This window comes from Chenopodium quinoa, unplaced genomic scaffold (genome assembly GCF_001683475.1).
Source record: "Chenopodium quinoa cultivar QQ74 unplaced genomic scaffold, ASM168347v1, whole genome shotgun sequence".
NCBI classification, from domain to species: domain Eukaryota; kingdom Viridiplantae; phylum Streptophyta; class Magnoliopsida; order Caryophyllales; family Amaranthaceae; genus Chenopodium; species Chenopodium quinoa.
In genome coordinates this window covers 144,424-165,253 of record NW_018743613.1, presented here as the reverse complement: position 1 = coordinate 165,253, position 20,830 = coordinate 144,424, and the positions used below count along the sequence as shown (strand labels likewise).

Genomic DNA, 20,830 nt, shown 5'->3' with positions numbered 1-20,830 from the left:
AAAGAATCCCTAAAATGTTACTAGAAATCAATCAGCACACACAATTTAATTATTGACTCAAACACACGCTTCAATTGTTAACATTACTAAGACTTCACTAATTACTAACAATAATTCATTTCATTACATTCATTGATTGGATTAAGCAATAGACAAGGTTGTCTCCCCATGCTCCATTTCGGAACATCAATAAAAGAAAAAACCCATGCCTCCTTTCGGAAACATCAATAAACATCCAATGGCAGACGGGCGCGACTCCATAGCCATAGCTAGTATGAGATCTCATCTAACTCCTTATAGTTTTAAAAAGTATTTGAAAACAAGAGACTCATAGATCAGACGGTCTCTAAAAAGTACACGGCTAATACCCCGTGAACCCCAACCCCTGATTGTCAATACTCTAGATGTGCACAAATCCAGAGTTTAAATGCTCATCCATCTTGCACTTTACGTGATTTACAAGTTTAAACTTGGTGAGGACTCAAATGCAAAACAATACACCCAATCATACATCAATCATTCAAACAATTCAAATTTCCAGTTCAATTCTTGATTTATTAGTGACAAACAATCTTTAGTATTGAATCCTTTAACTACCTCGGTGTATAAACACCTTTAGTGCATAAGGCACCTCAATCCTCAACCTCGTCTCATAAGACTTTAAATCTCCCTTTACTCATTCCATTTCAATAATCATGAAAGAGTAATAAAATAATTCATTCCATATATTCTTGTACCTTTGTCTCTAAGCTCACCTTGCAAGTTAATGCATACATAATATTTACAAGAAAAAAATTAATACGCATTTCTCATACATGAGTCAAACCAATCATCACATTAATCATCAATCAAACTCACTATCAAACAATTTCAACCAATCTACAAGTTTCACTAACATGACTCTAAGGTTTTCCAAGTCCTTAAACATGCTTCTAAAGTCAAGGTTTTCGTGTTCTTGTACGTACCTTGAGTAAACGAGTTGGTTGGCCACTTTAGGGGCTAAAAATCGCCTTCTACAAAGTCCTCTCCTAAACCAAATATAAATAATTCAACCAATACCCAAGCAATATAATTTACAGCAATATTATCTTACTTTAAAACCCCTTAAACCATTGAAATAATGCTTTTAAATTACTCACAATAGTCAAAGTTAATAACTCAATAGTTCAACTATAAGTTTATATGTTAAAATCATGAAAATATAGCTTATAACATAAAATTCCAGCAACTTTAAAGTAAGGATTATAATCTGGAAATTTAGTTTAAGATTATAAAACAACCTCATAAACATCTGTACTTAAAATAATCATTATATAGTAGGTTAGTATGTTAAAAACCTAAATATCCATCATAAAACCATGATTTAAAACCTTTAAAACCAAGATTAAAAATCTGAAAATTTAATTTAATAGTAGAATGTATGAATACAACAATCTAAACTTGAAATATATGATTAGAATTCAATTAGTTTCATAAAAACTCAATCAAACCTTCAAAATTCAATAAAACAACACTTTATAACCTTCCTTTTTGCTAGAATTAAAAGCTTATATGGTATTCTTAAAATTTCCTACATAAAAACCTTAAAATACATACTTATTCATGAATTTACAGCAAGTTTAGAGCTTTATAAAAATCTGAATATTTATTTTAAACATTAAACCTTCGTTAAAAATCAAAAACTGCCCGAAAACCATATTTAGAGGCTGAATTTGGCCACAAGAGGGTGGTACTCACTACCAAACCAAAGGTAGTGAATTTTGATTAAAACGTCGTTTACACACGAAAACACTATTTTTTAAAAAAAAATCAGACGAGTTAGAATTTAAACGTGATAAAAAATAATTAAGAACGGAAATCAAAGTTGATTACGGAAAACTGATAATTTGTTTTTGAATTTAACATCATCAATTATCATAGTAGAATTACAATATAATCATGCTTTAATTAAATAACTTGTAGAACACAGTTCAAAACCCCAAAACATGAAAACTAACTTTTTTAAGCCCTAATTTTATGAACAAAATTTCTGAAATTTTAAAGTGTATAATAAGATTCATAAACTCATAATTTAAGATAAATTATCACATGATTAAACCATTAAAATCAATTAACAATATCATAAAAATAATTATCAAAATAATGAAGGATTAGGGCAAAAATAAGAATGAAGGAAGAAAGAAAAAGAGGAGAAGAAGAAAAGGAAAATAAAAAAAAGAAAAATGAAGGGAAAATAAAATAAAGAAAATAAAGGAAAATAAATAAAGACTAACCTTTTGTGTGGGGAAAATTTGGGGATTTATGGGGTATTTATAGGAGAGAATTGTAGGGTAGAATAGGGCCTCATGAAAATAATGGGCCAATTAAATAAACAAATGGGTTAGGCTTTGTTTTTATAATAATGGATTGTAGGATATAGGTTCATAAAATAATTTAACCTAAAATAATTTTTTGACCCAAATTAATAATTTGAAACTTTTAAAATTAAATTCTGAAAAAAATACAAATAAATATTATAAATAAAATAAAATTACATTTATAAAATATTTAAAAATACGGGGGATTACAACGTTAATAAAAAAAATATTTATTATTTATTTCAATTTTCAAAAATATTAAATAAGATGTTCATTTGTATTACGAATGTTTTGTGTTCCTCAATAGTTAAATGTTCATTTTCATGCAGTATGACGTTCATTCTTATAAAATAAATGTTCATTTTCATGCAATATGATTTCACTTGAAGCTTAAAAAAATGTTGATGAATAACCAACAACATTTTATGTTCATTTTTATTTACAACTGAAATGTACCATTTTTTTTTCCAGTTTCATAGTCTATTTATTTTACACTTATATTATAAAAGTTCATTTTTATATATTGCAATGTTAATTTCAAGTTTTAGATATTTCTTTATTTTGATTTGGAATTCATTTTTCATTAAAAAAATTTGTTAATTGTTATTTAACGAAATATATTCATATCAATTTTCTGATATACATTTGCAGTTTCAATGTTACTTTTCAACTATGTTCAATTACTAAATGTTTATTTTTTTTTATAGTAAATGTTCATCTTAAAATTTGCGGATCTCACATATCAATAACATAATACTAAAACTAACACCAGGAATGACACGTGTCACTTCCTGGTGTTGTTTTTTACTCCAAACCCCCCCTTTAGCAAAAAATCTTTTATTTTTGGAATATTTGTACAATACAACTATAATAAATTATTCCAAATAGTTTCTTTCCATAAATTTTATTTTTCCTCAATTGTAGTTTTAATAACTTTTGCCTTAATATTTTATATTTCTATATACATTGCATTTGTTTATTCCACATGATTGCCTCATTTTTACTTTATATCACAATTAATTATGGGAAAAAAATTAATACGGGCGACTGGCGTAGTAGATTTGTAAACCAATCTAGTTGTAAACCAAAAGCCAGGGCTGGCGACTGGCGGCTGGCGTAGTAGATTTTTTTATTGAGAAAGATAAAATGGGAAGCCCATATTCTATAAAGTGCCAGGGCCAGGGCCAGGTCCAGGTCCAGGTCCAGGTCTAGGTCCAGGCCCATAAGGCTAATTTAAAATGGGTTATAGTGTGGTGGAGTAGTTGTACTTGGGGTAAGGAAGATAAAATCTGTGGAAGTAGCAGAGGAGAGAGAGAGAGGCGGGGAAGAAAACGACGATGATGATGGAGGGAGTAAAGATATGGAGCCAATCATCGCAACAGTTGAAGCAAATTCTCCAGCTGAACTTAAATTCTAATTTGTGGTTGTTTCCGCGGTGGAAACCCCGACGTTTTGTGAGCTGCGCCTCCAGTACCACCAGCCGCAAACAGTCGCCATCTTCTACCTCCGACAAGGAAGCCGTGCGCTCACTCCGCATTAAAAAGGTTTCTTATATTATATATCTCTTCATTTATCAATTATTTCAACCCTTGATCAAATTGAGCATTAAAAAGGTTTCTTATAGTGAGTATATATCTCTTCAATTATCAATAATTTCAACCGTTGATCAAATTGAGCATTTCTTACAGTGTATATCTCTTGATTCATCAATATATAATCATTGAAGCATTCTATTATATATATTATAGGTAGAAGAATTGAGGAGCAAAGGGTGCGAGCCTTACGCCTACAAATGGGATAGGAGTCATTCAGCAAGCCAACTTCAGCTTGATTATGAGCATCTTTCCAGTGGCGAGGAGGCTACTCATGATTACGTCTCTGTCGCCGGAAGAATTATGGGCCGCCGGGCTTTTGGGAAGCTCGCCTTTCTCACATTGCGAGATGATTCTGGAACTATCCAGGTTTTCCTCTTTTTCTTTGTTCTCTCATTCTCAATCAACAATGCTTTGCATACTCATATTGCACTTCATCTTATTTCAGCTTTACTGTGAAAAGGATAAGCTTTCTCAACTTGAGTTTGATAATTTAAAATCACTTGTTGATATTGGCGATATACTTGGTGCAACTGGCACCTTGAAAAGAACTGAAAAAGGTCTAAAACTTCACCCTCCTTTCATCAATTTCAATGCCATTATTGTTTGCTTACCCAAGGAATTCTTTAATTTGCAGGGGAGCTCTCAGTTCGTGTCACTTCATTTGCTATCCTTACAAAATCTTTGCTTCCACTGCCAGACAAATACCATGGCCTCACGGATGTGGATAAGCGCTACCGTCAACGGCAAGTTAAAGTTCCATATATAACTTCTTACTTTTGCCTTCTTCCTGATATCCATCCTGATGCTGTACTTGCTATCCAGGTATGTTGACATGATTGCAAATCCTGAAGTTGCCAATGTTTTTAGAAAGAGAGCAAAGGTGAATTCTTCGTGCTTCTTCTATCACTAGATAATAAACATTGCCTTTCCTTAGAGTTATAGGTAATATAAGTAAGTTGAAAGTTTATATTACCTGATTGGGAAGCACCCTATTATTTTGGGATAACCTGTTGGAATAAAGGAAGGAATTCAAAGTTTGACCATGGCGCGCGAGAATGATTTGTTGCGAGCTGGCGGTTGGCTTGATCGGTTAGCCATGCCCGATTCGGCGCGAAGACGAGTTCCATCTCGATGTCTCCTCGCCCGGTCAGGTGAACCTGCCCAATCGGGCGCGTGCTCGTGGGTGGTTGACGGTTCAACCTTTGTCCATTGGTCTCTCCTCTTCTAACTTGTAACCTTCCATTAACTCCCACTTAATGGGATGTTTAAAGGGGTAGTTAACTTCTCTTAATACCTGTGTTTAAGAAGAAGTTTAAGGGATTGATTAACTCCCTTAATTTCTGATTAATGTTTCATCTTTTGAGCTTCCTTCTCTCTTCTTCTACCTTGTTGTTTATTATATATATCCTCTTGGTAGAAGTATCAAAAAGTAGATTCTATACACACATTATACATATCCTCAAAAGTGCTAAACACATTTTCTTCCTCTTTTTGGGCATAAGTTTATATGACTCTAACTTCTCATCCAAAAGTGCCTTTGTGTGAGAGTGGTGTGTGAACCTTAAGGAACGTGCCGGCGAATACAATTGAGGAATTTCGTTTTCAAGTTAGTGATTTGCATCATGACACCATATTTGTTCTATTGATTATAAGATCAACTTTTCGATTTAATTGTTTATTTCTTTCTCGTAGTCTTGAAAACATCTTATTTTACAACATAATCCTCCTTGATTCATGCCCTTTTATTTGGGGCTGGAGGTAATCATTATCATCTTTACCAAGAGTAAAAGGTTCTTAATGTCTCCTGTCACTAGGCAGTTATTCATGCATGTCATCTGATCGATTAGTTATTGGCTCATCTATTCTCTTTAATGCCCCAATATAATTGATGTTAACATTTACAAGTGCATTTCTGGGGCCTATAGATCATCTGCTAATTTTTATATTTCAGTAGATCATCTCAGAGATTCGGAAGACTGTGGAATCATTGGGCTTTGTTGAAGTTGAAACTCCAGTACTACAGGTTTGTGGTTGCTGTTACAACTTACTACTGTGTAATACAAAGTCATGAAACAGTAAACAAGGTAGAATGTTGCTATAGTTACTTAGTGACTCTTATGGGTGGGACATACAATCGATTCCAGCTTTCATGTTTTACCATTTGTTTTGTATGCATGGTATGGTGCAACTAAATGCAATCAAGTGTTAAATGGATGGTAGTTGGAGCTCTCAGTTTTCGTCTCCGATATTAGTATTTCAACTCTTATCTCGATAGTTACAACTTGTACTTCAATTTCTCTCTCAATTTGATTATAGCTCAGTAGCTACCATCTCAGGAACCACTCTAACGATGTTGCCGTCATAGCTTCTGTTCTTTATATAATATGGTAAATTGGGATATGTGCAGTAGTGAAGATTCTTTTTGAATGAGGGTACTATAAATGCTTCCTGAACAAGTTTCACCCAACCTTTTTGCTCTCTTCACCTTATTGTTATTACTTATCAAAGTTATTACTGATTCTTGTTAAAATCCGTCTAAACCATACAGATTCAAACCAGGCTAGATGATATCAAAAAATTTAGACTATATCAGACTAAATTTTTAAGATAATAATTCTGGCCAGATAAAAAGGAAAAAAATCACACACCAGAGCACCAGACTAGATTGGAAATTTCAGACCATACCAAATATATATATTGATATCCACTGATTTATCAACTAGGGAGCAGCTGGTGGAGCAGAGGCGAGACCGTTTGTTACATTCCATAATTCACTGGAAAGGGATTTATATCTGAGAATAGCTACCGAGCTTCACTTGAAGAGGATGCTGGTGAGACTTACCTTGCTTTTTCATATGGCTTCTGGGTATCTTCTTTCAGTAATTAAACAGTGTGTTAGGTCTGTGCTAAAGTAATTTATGTCTTATAATTACTGCAATTACAATCTTAGTCAATGTGCTAAAAGTCAAGTAAGTTTCCCTGCAATTTAAACTGATTTATGAAGAATAGATGAATTTAGGGAATGTTTAGTTAGTGTTGGAAATATTTACAAACTAACCTCTCTTTGAGGGGTGGTTTTCCTCTCACGAAGTATATCTCTGACTACTCTTTGCATAGATCTTCATTACCAGCTTTTCTCTATATATTATATCAGCCGCACTTGTTACTTGCTTTCCACCAATCCCGTTTATTAAGTTAATTTTTTTATATTCTTCTACTGTACTCTCTCCTACCCTATCATATCAGCTACACATTCTCTATTTTATTCCTTTTGTTCCTTCTAGAATAAGTGAGCCCAATAGGAGGCTTAGGTTGATGCTCTTAATGATACTTAGCTTTTACGAACTCTTGCTACAAGTAGCCCTATTGCCATCATCTCATTCGTTTTTGTGGTTACAATCTTCTGAATTAGCCTTTGGCTTTGATGAGCAGGTTGGGGGCTTTGAAAAGGTGTATGAAATTGGAAGAATATTCAGAAATGAAGGTCTTTCGACGCGTCACAATCCCGAGTTCACCACTATAGAGGTTGTAAACTTAAGTCAAACTTTTATGTTTCTCTCCATCTTGACCTGCTTTGCCTTTCCATTAAGACCTGAGCAGGATATTGTTGATACTTTGTAAGAAACAGTCATATCTTAATAATGAATTTACTTGCTTAATTTTCAGTTGTATGAAGCATATTCAGACTATGATAGCATGATGGTCATGGTAGAAGAAATCGTTACCCGATGTGCTCTTGTAGCCCAAGGAAAGCTTACAATAGAGTATCAGGTAAAAAATGCGTGCGTGTGTGTGCACACAAATTCTATATGCAGGTGTTAACACTTGATATTTGTTCACATGCTTGATGCTAGATGTCCACTTTCTTTTTCCTTTTCAAATAAGAGTCAGATTATGCAAACTATAGAATTATGATGAAACCATATTCGATACTCCATATATGTAGAATTTGTTATGGGATATAATGAAACAACGTGATTGTGGAAACTTAATTTTACTTTAGACAGCAACTATTTTTCTTAATATCTTGCAACAATTGTTATTTTGTTTCAACTGTCTGATTATTATACTCCATTTTTTTGTCCTACCTCATTATCGTAGACTCTTCATTCTACAAGAGTTTGGAAAAGATGAGTGGGTAAATGAAAAGTGTGGACGGTGGATATAAGAAGAAATTTGATTATGAGAGAGAGAGAGAGAGAGAGAGAGAGAGAGAGAGAGAGAGAGAGAGAGAGAGAGAGAGAGGTTGGTAAAAGGTGTTTGTTAAAAATAGAGTAAAGTAGAAGTAGGCAGAACTAAAGTATAATGAAAAGTGGGTAGAACAAATTGAAATAGAGGGAGTTGTAGATATATATAAAGTTGATGGGAGTTGGTAAAAGGAGTTTGCTAAAAAAACAATAGAGTAAATTGAAGCAGGCAGACCCAAAAAATCTTCAAAATGAAAAGTGGGTAGAAAACAAATTGAAATAGAGGGAGTCGTAGAAATATATAAAACTGATTTTGATGAGTTTGCATTTAATATTTTATTAAAAGGTCAATGCTCCAGGACAATCCAAAATAGAAAGGAGAGTCACATTTGATTGATGCCATGGAAGGTTTATATATTTTGTTTAAAGCACCAAGTTTAACTCATTTTTGAGTAAAAAGATGTCGTATCAAATGGTTTGGACTTCTAATTTTGTCCTAGTAGCTGCTTAAAATCCTGCTATACCAATGTTTTGCACAAAAAAGATCATGTATTAATTTTTTGCTCTGAGTGTACTAAGCTAAACCCTTCACCTGGAATTACTTCTCTCTCTTTTGTATGTGGGTGACACAGCTTGGGAGTTGGCACCCCCATTGTTTTTCTAATATAAAATTTTTTCTTATTAAGAAAACTTAAAAACCTGGATTTATGGTTCGATTTTTTCTCGCTTGTTTTCATATTTGTTAGATTCAATTGATTATTTAAAACATATATTATTTATCTGATTGAAAGCAGCGGCCTTGCTTCTAGGGAACAACTATATCTTTAGAACGGCCTTGGAGGAGGGAGACCATGCACAATCTTGTTAAAGAAGCCTCTGGAATTGACTTTAACATGTTTGGTGATGAACTTGAAGCTGCTAAGAAAGTTACTATGAAAACACTTGGAAACAACCTTGAGGAAAAGGACAAATTTGCTATAGATAAGTGCCCGTCAGTTGGTCATGTTCTTAATGAGGTTAGCTTTAGTTTCTGTGAATTGGTAGCAAAGTAACGTCATGATATTAGTTTTATTTTTACGTAGAATTTCTCTAAATTGGTTCTTTTTCTGCGGACCTTTTCCATAGTAAATGAACTAAAACTTTATTTGCTAACGTTACTTTTGTGTTCACTCTCCAGGTCTTTGAGATAGTTGTGGAACCAAAGCTCCTCCAACCTACATTTGTTCTAGATTATCCCATTGAAGTATCTCCTTTAGCTAAACCACACAGAAGGTAACGAAAATATATAGTGTATCTTATCACACATAGGTATTACCAAGTTCATGGGAAAGTTCGAGATTTGACTTGCTTATAGCTATTTGCTAGAAACCGATTTGCTCTTAAATTTAACTCACCAGTCTTTGTCAACTAAAGAAGAATTTTACTCATCAAGTAATCAGTACGTATTCTGATTTAAAACATTTGTGTGTAGATACTACCTTTGTTTCTAAATGATGGTTTGTAGCAATAGAAACCCATGAGAGTGGGCGAGAGTGTAGAAAGTTTAGGAATGTGTTAGACAAAGTAGCAGAGATAAGTGGTTTATGTTTAAAAATTAAGAGATTGTTATCAGCGCTGTTTGTGTAAGAATTTTTGCCAAATTGGGAAAAAAAATAAAAATTTAACCGCTAAAGGTTGAGGCTGTTCAAAGTGCGGTATTTTGCGGTTTGGTGCGGTTTGCGGTGGTTTGGTGTGGTTTCCAAAATTTTTTAGAACAAACCGCACTTTGATGCGGTTTAGACCGTCAAACCGCAAACCGTTAAACCAATTTTGTACTATTTCTATAAAAAAAAGTTACATAAAATAACTTTAAAATATGATGTAATCTTTGACTATGAGCTAATTAAAAGTTTAAGGAAGAGTTTAATATTTGATTATAAGTTAATAATCACAAAATAAAATAAAAGTTTTTTTTTTTAATAAAAAAATATTTATAATTTTTAAAAACTGTGGCTAAACCGCACCGCATCAAACCGCATTTTGCAGTGCGGTTTGAAAAAAATACAAATCGCAATTTTGCGGTTTGGTGAGGTTTGGGATCCAAACCGCTCTGGAACACCCCTAGGGTTCAGATGAAAGTAGAAAGGGTTAGGAGGTTGCAAGGTAATTGACTTTTACTTGCAGGTCAAAGTAGAAAGCGTTAGGAGGTTGCGTTAAAAGAGAATCATGTAAACCTTGAATTTAAATCCTCAGAATTCACGTTGTACTAGGGGAAATAGGGTATCGGCATAGTGGTGGCCTGGTGGGCTAGTATGATGGTTGTCAGAGGTGGATTCATGATTTTTATTTAGGATGTGCACAAATTGTAGAAAGCATCCAAAAGTCTGAACACACCATTAATTAGGCATCCAAAGTATGCATATTGATTTTCTTATTTGTTGTATTTGGTGCCTAGAAGTCTGGAATGTTATCCTTATACACATTTTCAATGAGTTCATTGAGCTAAAATCATCAATTTGTAAAAAGCATAAACAAGTGGAGCTTTTTTTATTAGTTGATTGTGAAATTTTAGCCAAAAGACAATTTTGTCCTAAAGTTATTATAGTTTGCATCCCAACCCACCCAAATAACAATGTCCTTATTTTTCGTTGCACATTTTCAAGTAGCAAAACAACTACAACTTATTAGCTTATTTTACAAAACAATTTTATTCAATCGGTTAATGGAATCAGCTACCCGCTAATTACCTAACAGGGCCATAATTGGTCCTTTTTAAGTTGCTTCATCCACACGTTCCTTCACTTTTTATATTTTTAATTGTATATTCTGTTGTTTGCATGATTGGCAATTTCTATAATCCTTCACACGGGGTTTTTCTCCATTGGAAAATTACCAAATAAATTGTGTAGTAACTTTTTTCCTTGGAGCCTGATTATCATCCTCTTCAAGGATTTTTAATCTTGCTTCATTTACTGACGTATACAGTTGAACTATATTTGCCGTTTGTAATATCGGTATGATGTATTTACTTATATACTTGTCTTATACACTTTTTATTTGATGCAGCTCTGTAGGTCTGACGGAGAGATTTGAACTGTTCATCTGTGGCCGGGAGCTAGCAAATGCATTCTCTGAATTAACAGATCCTATAGATCAGGTAGCAATTCAAATATCTATACATTTCTTTATCTTGTACCTTGGTAGTTGGAGAAAAGTATGAAAACAGAGGTATAGTGGACAAAGAATTTTGTGTTGTCAAAAGCCAGGACCTAAGTCCCCATGTCCAAAAATTTGAGCCAAAGAGTCTCGGGGTAGGGTGTTGTGTTGAGGTAACATAGGCAGAGATATAGTGGTCTCCACTGTTTTTCATTACTTCTGTCTCCAATGAAATTATGCTAATACAAATATACAATATGGAAAAGAATAATGTAATGCAAGTAGAATCGTGAATTAATAATGGCCGCATGGGGATTATCATTCTATGATTAATGTAATTCTTGTCACAAATGTGCTTTTTTATACAGTTAGAAGAAATATATTGCCATTCTTGAGATAACATGTGGATTAAGATGTGGCATGTTACCGGAAATATGTTGGGATTTTTCTCAACATGTACTTGTGTTCCCTTTGTAGTCTACTGAATAGTTCTATTTTTTATTTATTATATGTATATTTTTTTCTGGAGACAGAGGTTACGCCTAGAAGAGCAAGTGAGGCAGCACAATAAGAAGAAGCAATTGGAGGCAGCTCACAAGGATGATAAAAGTGAAGATAACTCCTATGAGGTGGCCCTTGATGAGGATTTTCTGACGGCGCTAGAATATGGAATGCCTCCAGCTTCTGGGATGGTTCGTTTTTATTTATCTAAATCTTTTTGCGTCCTGCTATCAACCCTCATGAGCATCACTTTTTATTGAGAGTTGAACATAATTGATTTGTCAAGCATGTCTCTCTATTGTGCTTGAGATGGATTATTTTCTAAGCAAAAATAACCCTTGATTGTACCATGCACATCATTGATGAATAGATACTTGTTTAAAGTGAAATTCTTTTTCCCGTGGGGTAGGCTAGTTGGTTTTTTTTCAAGCCTGAACACCCTTCTTAAACTCTAGTTACGTGGATAAACGTCCTTTCTTTTAACTTGTGGGCTAAAGACATTTGAAAATTATTGGCCATGTGTCACTTACTACCTGAAAGTTAGGTGGTATTAGGAGGCCCCAGTCTAGATGAGCTTTGCAGAGTTTACTGTCTTGTTAGGTACTAGGTGGTTCACTGCTACTTGATCGTTAAGTTTATTTGACCTCATTGTAGGCAATGGTCTTGTTTGGGAAAATTAGCTGAAAGTGTTTTTTTGCTTTTACTTACTCAGATGTATCTTATACGGAGTCTATATCTATGGTTTAAAAGACCTACAAGTAAAACATGATGGCTGCTTCTGTTTATTGGCCATTTTCGCCACAATAAGCTTCAATTCCTAGCTTTTTTGTGGAACAAAAAACCATTCACTCCACCACCCCCCTCCCCCCCCCCCCCACCACCACACACACACACACATAAACCTAATATGAAGCCACTCAAAATCACTCATAGTAGAAGTTTGATTTGGTCGAACTTGTGATGGGTTTTACAAAGCTATAAGCTGTCTGAATAAATCTTTTGAAAGCACCACCAAGTTTCTTGTAATTTGCGCTGGGTACCATGCATTCAATTCAAAATTCAGATATGCCATGATACATTTTCATGTGTGCCTCATATTCAGGTTTATCTACTTGGTTGAGTGTATGATCCTTTGGCGTGAAGGCTTCATTGATTTTCGACGGAGCCAAGATCTAGTTAGTTGAGTTGCTTTTCATGAATTTCAACCACAACAAAAATTTACTGATACGATTGATTTGTCGGTCAGACACTATATATTTGATCAGCAGGATAATTGAATTAGCTGTGCCTGCCTGTTTTCAATTATGTATATTTTAATAATTTGCAATAAAAGCTTGTAGTATCAATTGATTTCTGTATACTTTCAGAATCAGGCTAGCCCTCCTCCCTGTTTCAAAAAAGGGAAAAAGACAAGTGCTGTTAAATAATACTCGTATACGAGTACAAAGTAGTAACAGTTTGCAGTATGACTTTTTTTTATACCTACCTATGTATTGTGTGAACTAACAGAGAGGAGTTTATCGTGACAGGGATTAGGAATTGACAGGCTGGTGATGCTATTAACAAACTCTGCCAGCATTCGGGATGTTATTGCTTTCCCTGTCCTCAAGGTTCAGAATTAAGAAAGAAGTGAGATTTGAATATGAACTGGAGCTGAAATCCAAGGTGTCTGTCATGTCATATTAAGGATTACCCGTCTAAATATCAAGTGCTTATACATGGGTAGCTGCTTCTGGCTTAGCTGAGTTTTGTGTCTTGAGAAAAATTTATTTATTTGTCACAAGAATGAGATATTGTAATTTGAGGAAAATTTTGGATGTCTCTCTCTTGAAATATAGAAATTGTCAAGTTCAATCACAAAATTGGCCATTAAATCACAAAATTTTGAATGTATCACTCTTTAGTGAAATAGAAGGGATCTGTAGTACAAAATGTGTTTGATAGTACGAGTATTGAATTTATATGACAACGAGCTGCAAAGATTCATCTATTGTTTTTGACAGTATTGATCGAGCGATTTCCTCGAATAATGCTAAAAGTTAAACTAGTTCTTTATATGCGTTGGTTTAAAAATTAACTCTGTGCATAACATCCACTTAAGCTCAGTTTTTAGCTACATTTTTATTTTATTTTATTCTTTGCTAGTTTAAACCGTCAATATTGATGTTGGTTTCATCTTGAATATAACCACTATTATCAATAGAGGTTCTATACATAGAACCTCTAATGGTATTAGTTATTCTATATCTAGAAGAATCTCTAATTGAATTAATTGAGTCGTGACTTTATAATTGAACCCCTAAAGATTTAGTGGTATTTAAAATAGAACCGCTAATGTTATTGTACATTTGTACTACTAATTGCTTTAGTTTTTTTTTTCTTTAGTTTTTAGTTATATATTTCCTCATTTATTCCTTATTTTTAAGTAGACTATATACAGTATAAAAGAATTATTTGCTTACAAAAAAAAAAAGGAAAAAATAGAAACTAATAATCCCACCTTTGCTCCATCTTCCGAAAACAATCCCACTTCACAATTATTCCAAACAATCCCACATTTGACGTGGATCTGCTATTAAAGATCCCTTTGACCTATAACCGCTCAAATTTTTATTTTTATTTTATTTTTAATATTTTATTTATATCTTCTGACCTCCCTTCCATGGTTACCACTTGAACTGCCACCACCACCTCCTCAACTCCTCACTCGTCATCGGCCAGAAACACCTGACCATCCCTCCACCAGCCCGCAACCTTAACACCCACACACCCTCCAACAACACCGAAAGGCCAAAAACCCGAACCCCACTTGAAACCCTAACCCCCACCTAAATTGAACACCATCACCCAAAACCCTAACCCCCACCTAAACCAAAACCACCCTCACGTGAAATCTTCACCACAGACCTCACGCCACCAAACCCCTATCAACGATGCAATTCTCATCTCGAAATTCTCAATGTAACACCTTAGAAATTCATTTCCTTTAAAATACTTATTTTGCCCTTTTTAAAATACGAAATAGGATATTCTAATACATTACCGCCATCGTGATAACGACTAAGACAATTATCAAAGGCACACAGCGGAAGACTTGTTTCAAAAATCCTTTTTAAACATAAAACTAACTTCAAAGTCAACCAAACGAAAGTAAATTTAAACCAAAGTAAAACAAAGTCAACCTACAACTTGGAACCATTGTAGGCCCTTTCAAAATCCAAACCAAATAATTAAAATCATTACGTTAATCCCACAAGCAAATAAATAATATTCAAAGCAAATAAACACATCATATCCTCATAGAAACTAAACAAGATTCGCTCTTCACTCATGCCCCAACATGAATATGATGTATCACCTGAAAAGCTTCTCTTTACTTTGTTTCCCACTACTCGCCATTTAAGATAAAGACAAGGAAAAACAAACATACAAACACACAATCAGCAATGCTAAGAACATAAGCGTAAATGAAAGACACTAACATGCTTACAACCTAGCTTAGCATCACACAACATACCTTCTTGCACTTGTTTTTAAGCACACTACATACAACTCATACAATAGACAATTTATTTGTTTGTTTAATTGATTACGCATCGAACGGGTTTCCAACCAAATCCTTGCCCCAAATAATTGAGGTAAACTACTCCGAGAGCTAACCGGGTAGGCATAAATGTCACTTGTGAGTGACGGACGTCCTGCGCATAATAATAATTAAAGGAAAATACAGCGTCCTGTACTCCTAGTAGAAGTTATGGTCAAATATAAAGTCACATAACTCCCACATATGTTCATACTTAACGTATATACGTTCCGAGAATTTTTAGTGCGTAACGTCTCTTTCACTTTACGTTAGTTACATTTTAGACTTGGTGATGACTCTCAATCCACAACACAACCAATTAATACAATTCATTCAAGTAATCAAACATTCCAATTCAATTTTTGAATAATTAGTGATCACAAATAATTTAAGGTTGAACCCTTTTTAAACTACGTTGGTATTAAAACACCTTAGCGCATAATGCACCGCAAATCCTATCCCTTAGTGTTTAGAACACCTTAAGTACACTTAAGTACCGCAATAAATTTTATTCCTGTGTACTAAGACACTTAATAGCTCAATTCCCATGCTTATAGAATCAATAAAAATTATATGAACCATAATAAAATTCCCTTTTTATATTCTAAACAAAATTAAACATTTAGTTTAAGTAAACATGTCTTCAATCATGCCAATAATAAAAGTGTGGTTCAATAACAATATTCCATGATCACCAATTCCAACAAATAAATTGTTTCAACCAATCATGCTTTATAAATAATTCACCAAAAACCATTTCAATTCAACAATCCAATTCAATTCACCAATTCCGATCAATTCCTAGCATGATACTAATTTGAAACCAATTAAATTAAATCCTATCATGCTTCTACACGCTTAATAAATATCGAGTACGCGTACATACCTCGAATATGATCTCAAAATCGCCATGACTACACGAAATCACTCACTTGGAATTGAAGTCTCTTACAACCCACAAACATCAAGAGACATTAATACCTATTCTTATTAAATTTCCAGAAATATAAACACATTTTAAAACACTTTTAAACCTTCTAAAACATGCTGACAATTATTTAGAACCACTTAGTGTTATTCTCAATTAATGGGTAATTAAAATCTTTTCAGATTTTCTTAATTTAGCCTCTATATAAAAATTCCAGAAATATAAAAACCTTAAAACTTGCTGTAATTTGATTTAAAAACATCAATTTCAATATTACAAACCAACCATAATTAATTTCCTTCAATAACATCAATTTAGAAATCTAGGGTTTAATCAATTTGGGGCTTTTTCATATAAAATCAAATCTGAAAATTATATATGTTAAGCATCATTAAAATCATCAAAGCTTAATTAAGAGAACAAAGCAAGAACAATTTTTGTTTTTTTTAAACTCCCAAGCGCACGCACAAGAGGGATGGTTGTCGCCGCCCCCTCCTGTTGGTGGCAAAGCTTAACTTATGAGGAAAGACTTGTCAAGATTCTTGATTGCAAAGTGCGTAGTACACGCAACAAGGAAGTTAAGATTGTTAAGGTGATATGGTCTAACTAAGAATATGAGGAAGCAACTTGGGAAGCCGAGGATGAGATGAGAAATAAGTACCTGATAAGTGGTTTATTTGACCACTTATTGTGGTGATTTTAACCTGGTTTTGTAATCTTTTCCCCTCTTTCTAACCCCCTTTTGTATATAAATGTTGCATTTTGGCTTTGCCCCCTCCTTGTGTGTTTGTATACTTAATTTGCAGGTATAGGTGAAGTGAGGCAAAGCAAGGAAGTTCATGGATTGAGAATAGAGGCATAAAGTGACGAAGGGAGAGGCCGCTCCTAGTGGAGCAGGCGTGCACCTCCCCAGGAGCGGGCGCTCCTTCAAGGACTCAAGAATCTGCCAACCTTCTGGAAACGGAGGAGCGGGCGCGCAACTACGTAGGAGTGATAACTTGTTATTTTGTATGATTTTAGAGTGATTTTGAGCCTTAGAATTGTGAGAAATCAATGCCTTAGTTCACTAATTAGTCTATATTTATGCATTTTTTGTGTATCATATGCTTCACGGGTTTGCTAGTGTTTTGGTGCATATTTAGGTATAAATATGGCACTTTGAAGCTTTTGGACAAAGAAGAAAATAAGTTGGAGACAAGAAGAGGAAATAAGGGAGCTATGGAAGAATGAAAGAAGCAAGGAAAAGTGTCCAATAGTGAAATAAGAGCATTTAGAAGGGTTTTGGAAGGATTTTTTCACTAAGGTCAACTTCAAATGACCATAACTTTTCTTCTAATCGAGTTTTTGAAGTGATTCAAATTGGAAATTGAATTTCATCTCAAGAGCTTTCCAACGACTGGTTACGTGCCTTATTCCAATGAGTAATGAAGAAGTTATGACCTTCCGAAACGAAGCTGTTTCGCCAGAAAAAGTTGCACGCCCGTGCCAAGTGATGCACTTCCGTGCAACGTCAGGCAGTAGCTAATGTTCTCATTTTAACAGGTCTGCACGTTCGTGCAACCTTTGGCACGTCCGTGCCGACCTGTAGACGGGCCGATAGATTCTTGTTTTCTCTGTCCTTTTACTTGGGGGTTATATAATATCCCTTTAGCTTCATTTGTAGGGCGGGGGATCTTCTTAGTTTAGTTTTAGCTTAGGTTAGGGTTTTTAGAGAGAGAAACTCTCATTTTCTAGAGAGAAAAAGTGAGAAAAGCTTGTTGAAAGCTTGGAATATGAAGAATTGAAGGAAGGAGACTTGAAGATTTGGATACTCCTTGCAATATCAATGAGAATTTCTTACTCTCTCTCTCTCCTATTTTGTTATTCTATTTACTTATTTTTGTACCTTTTCATCCTTAATTACTTGTTTATGTTAGATTAGTGTTTGATTTTATGTTCTTAGTTGTTAATTCCTTTAGTTTTGCAATTTATTATGATTTGTGAGTAGTTCTTTTACTTGGGATGGTTGAAACCATTGATGAATTCACAAATACTTGTTTGTATGTGTTGATTTAGCTAATGTGGGATGTTAATTAGTTGAGCTTAAGTGGTTTCATTGTTAGTTCTTGTAAGTGGTCATTGCTAGAACTATTTATCTAAGCTTTCTCAACGAAGGATCGAGAGATGAACTTGAGTTAGCTCCCTTATGCTTAATTGACTTAAGTAATCCCTCTAGCTTGAGAGAGTAGTTGGGTGCCTTAGATGACTTCCCCTAATTTATCCCCAAATTGCTATGTCTTGTATGTTAAATTGTAGTTTGTGAATGACTTAATTGGAGGATACCTTCCCAAGATCCTTTTTATTATTGTTTGTAGTTTTTCTTCATAACTCATAACCCAAAAAGACTTGACTTAGCTTATCACAAATCGATATTTATTAGTGCTCCCCTTAGTCCTTGTGGGATCGACCCTTACTTGCCCTTTCTACCCATTAGAGAGACTAAGTTAGGTTTTTATCTTTGGTAGGCTTGGCAACGGCCTATCAAGGAGCGGGCGCTCCGCCCCTGGGACTTGAATTTTCCATCTATTGAAGAACAGGAGAGCGGGCGTGCACTAACTCTAGAGCGGGCGCTCCTCCATGACAACAACATTCTGCCCCTAATCTGACCCTGTGAGGAGCGGGCGTGCTCCCGAGCTGGAGCGGGCGCTCCTAGCTGCTGTGCTAGAATCTGCCTCAATTATGAAGCAGGGAGGAGCGGGCATGCACCCTCCTTGGAGCGGGCGCTCCTCCCCAACTACTTGAATCTACCATCTGTTGAAGAATAGGGGAGCGGGCGCGCACCCTTGTAAGAGCGGGCACTCCTCGCTGCCATTATCGAATCATGCCTCTATCTGAAGCCAAGAGGAGCGGGCGTGCAGATTTCAGGAGCGGGCGCTCCTAGCTGGAAAATCCGTTTTCTTTTGACGGATTAACCTATGTAATTCGGGGAGTATAAATACTACCCCTTTAGTTCATTTTAAAACAAACAACAGTAGCATAGTTCTTAGCAACTTTCTCTTAGTTTGGAACAATCATCTTTGGTATTTTAGCTTAGAAATCCTTAAATTAATCATTGTAGTAGCAAATTTCAAAGATTATTCTCAAGATTCAACATTTGTACTCAACATTTGAAGCTTCAATTAGTAACTTCTTTCACTTTTCACTATTTAATTTCTGATTTCATTTTGTTATTGCATGTCATTTAAATCTCTTTAGTTCTTGATAATTTGTTGTTGGATGTTAGTTTTATCATTAGTTAATCACTTTCCCCCAATTATTGAACTAGTTAGAACCCTAATCTTGGTTTGCATGTCACTTGAAATAAGTTTTGAGTAGTCCTCTTTGCTAGGGGTTGGGTGAAGCTCAACCTAATGGTTAGTTAAGTAAATTTGGGAGAAGTATTGATGTTTGATTTGTGATTAAATAGATTGTATGAGATTGCTTGTTAGTTCTTCATGATAGGATTAGCTACCCTTGAATTAGGAGCTTGATGGCATGTTATGCTTAGTTTGACATGGAAATGTAGATAAGTATGTCATTACTTATTGCAATTTGATTGTGTATCTCTTATTGCTAAACTAATGAGGGATCTAAGTTTAGTAGTGTGAGTTGTTTTCCTAATCGCATGAGGTTGGTCTTACATATAGTCCTTGCTATCTCTTGTCTCTTTTACTCCCAATTTGCCTAATTGCCATAGTTGAGTGGATCCCATTCCCTAGTGCTTTTAATTACTTGTTTTAGAACAATTGTTTGTTATCTACTTATTGACGAACACCCCTTTCAACAAAAGACTTCGAATTAGCTTGAGTGTTAAGATCTTTAGCAATTATACCCTGTTCCTTGTGGATCGAACTTTTACTTATCATTGTGCTTGGTTTGTGAGGTGTTCGCTTATAAATGTGTTTGAATGAGTGTGGAATGTGCGACCGTTCTAACGCCCATCAAAATGGCGTCGTTGCCGGGGAGCGGTGTTGTTAATTGCTAATTGATTACTTGAGTCTAGTTCACCATTAAAGGAAAAATACAAAAAGAGTTTGTTTCTTTTTGGCTACACTTGTAGCCTTGTTACTAATTGCAATTGTTGAGTGTGCATGCACAGAACCCATAACAGGATTTTGGTACCTTACCATCCCGAGATTGAACAAACTTATAGAAGGAGAAGGAGATTCGGTTCTAGGCCGTTAACTACTTCCCTAGCTAGAGTTGAACAACAAGATCAAATGGGTGATCCACAGCCACCACCTCAAAGACCTTTGAAGGAGTTGGGAACTTCGGGAGCTTATAGAGCTTCAAGTGGGATTGCTCCCCCAAACACCCCAGCCAATGACTTTGAGATCCGGCCCGCGATGATAAAGTTGGTATTCTAACACTCATGGAGTGTGGATTTTGTTTTTCATTACCCAAGTTTCAGGGATGAAACTTCTTTTAAGGGGTAAGGGTGGCCATTTCGGATATCCGATCCGAAAAAAACCGGGTATCCGAAATTTCGAATCGGATCAACGGGTATCCGATCCGCATACTAATAT

The 20,830-nt window shown here is 34.9% G+C and overlaps 1 protein-coding gene across 4 annotated transcripts; it reads left to right on the top strand.

Moving 5' to 3' along the window:
- The first annotated feature begins 3,633 nt into the window (after positions 1 to 3,633).
- LOC110682897 (lysine--tRNA ligase, chloroplastic/mitochondrial-like) lies at positions 3,634 to 13,766 on the top strand. 4 transcript variants are annotated; one of them, XR_002503508.1, is made up of 15 exons: positions 3,634 to 3,901; positions 4,106 to 4,318; positions 4,398 to 4,509; positions 4,587 to 4,695; positions 4,775 to 4,832; positions 5,907 to 5,975; positions 6,676 to 6,783; positions 7,385 to 7,477; positions 7,619 to 7,723; positions 8,949 to 9,155; positions 9,317 to 9,411; positions 11,185 to 11,275; positions 11,808 to 11,966; positions 12,878 to 12,954; positions 13,305 to 13,400. XR_002503508.1 is itself a non-coding variant. In XM_021859243.1 (14 exons), the coding sequence occupies exons 1-14, from the start codon at positions 3,695 to 3,697 to the stop codon at positions 13,395 to 13,397; spliced, it is 1,719 nt and encodes a 572-aa protein (XP_021714935.1). In that variant the 5' UTR covers positions 3,634 to 3,694; the 3' UTR covers positions 13,398 to 13,766. The 4 variants fall into 4 exon arrangements, 3 of the variants coding, with proteins under 3 accessions (XP_021714935.1, XP_021714936.1, XP_021714937.1); XM_021859243.1 differs by lacking the exon at positions 12,878 to 12,954 and having other exon boundaries at positions 13,305 to 13,766; XM_021859244.1 differs by lacking the exon at positions 13,305 to 13,400 and having other exon boundaries at positions 12,878 to 13,244.
- Positions 13,767 to 20,830: the final 7,064 nt, after the last annotated feature.

Bases quoted from the DNA above. Each gene is read 5' to 3' on its own strand.
- LOC110682897 (XM_021859243.1), top strand. From the start codon at position 3,695: ATGATGATGGAGGGAGTAAAGATATGGAGCCAATCATCGCAACAGTTG. The intron at 4,510-4,586 runs GTCTAAAACTTC...TTTAATTTGCAG, and splicing joins CTTGAAAAGAACTGAAAAAG to GGGAGCTCTCAGTTCGTGTC. The intron at 7,724-8,948 runs GTAAAAAATGCG...CCTTGCTTCTAG, and splicing joins AGCTTACAATAGAGTATCAG to GGAACAACTATATCTTTAGA.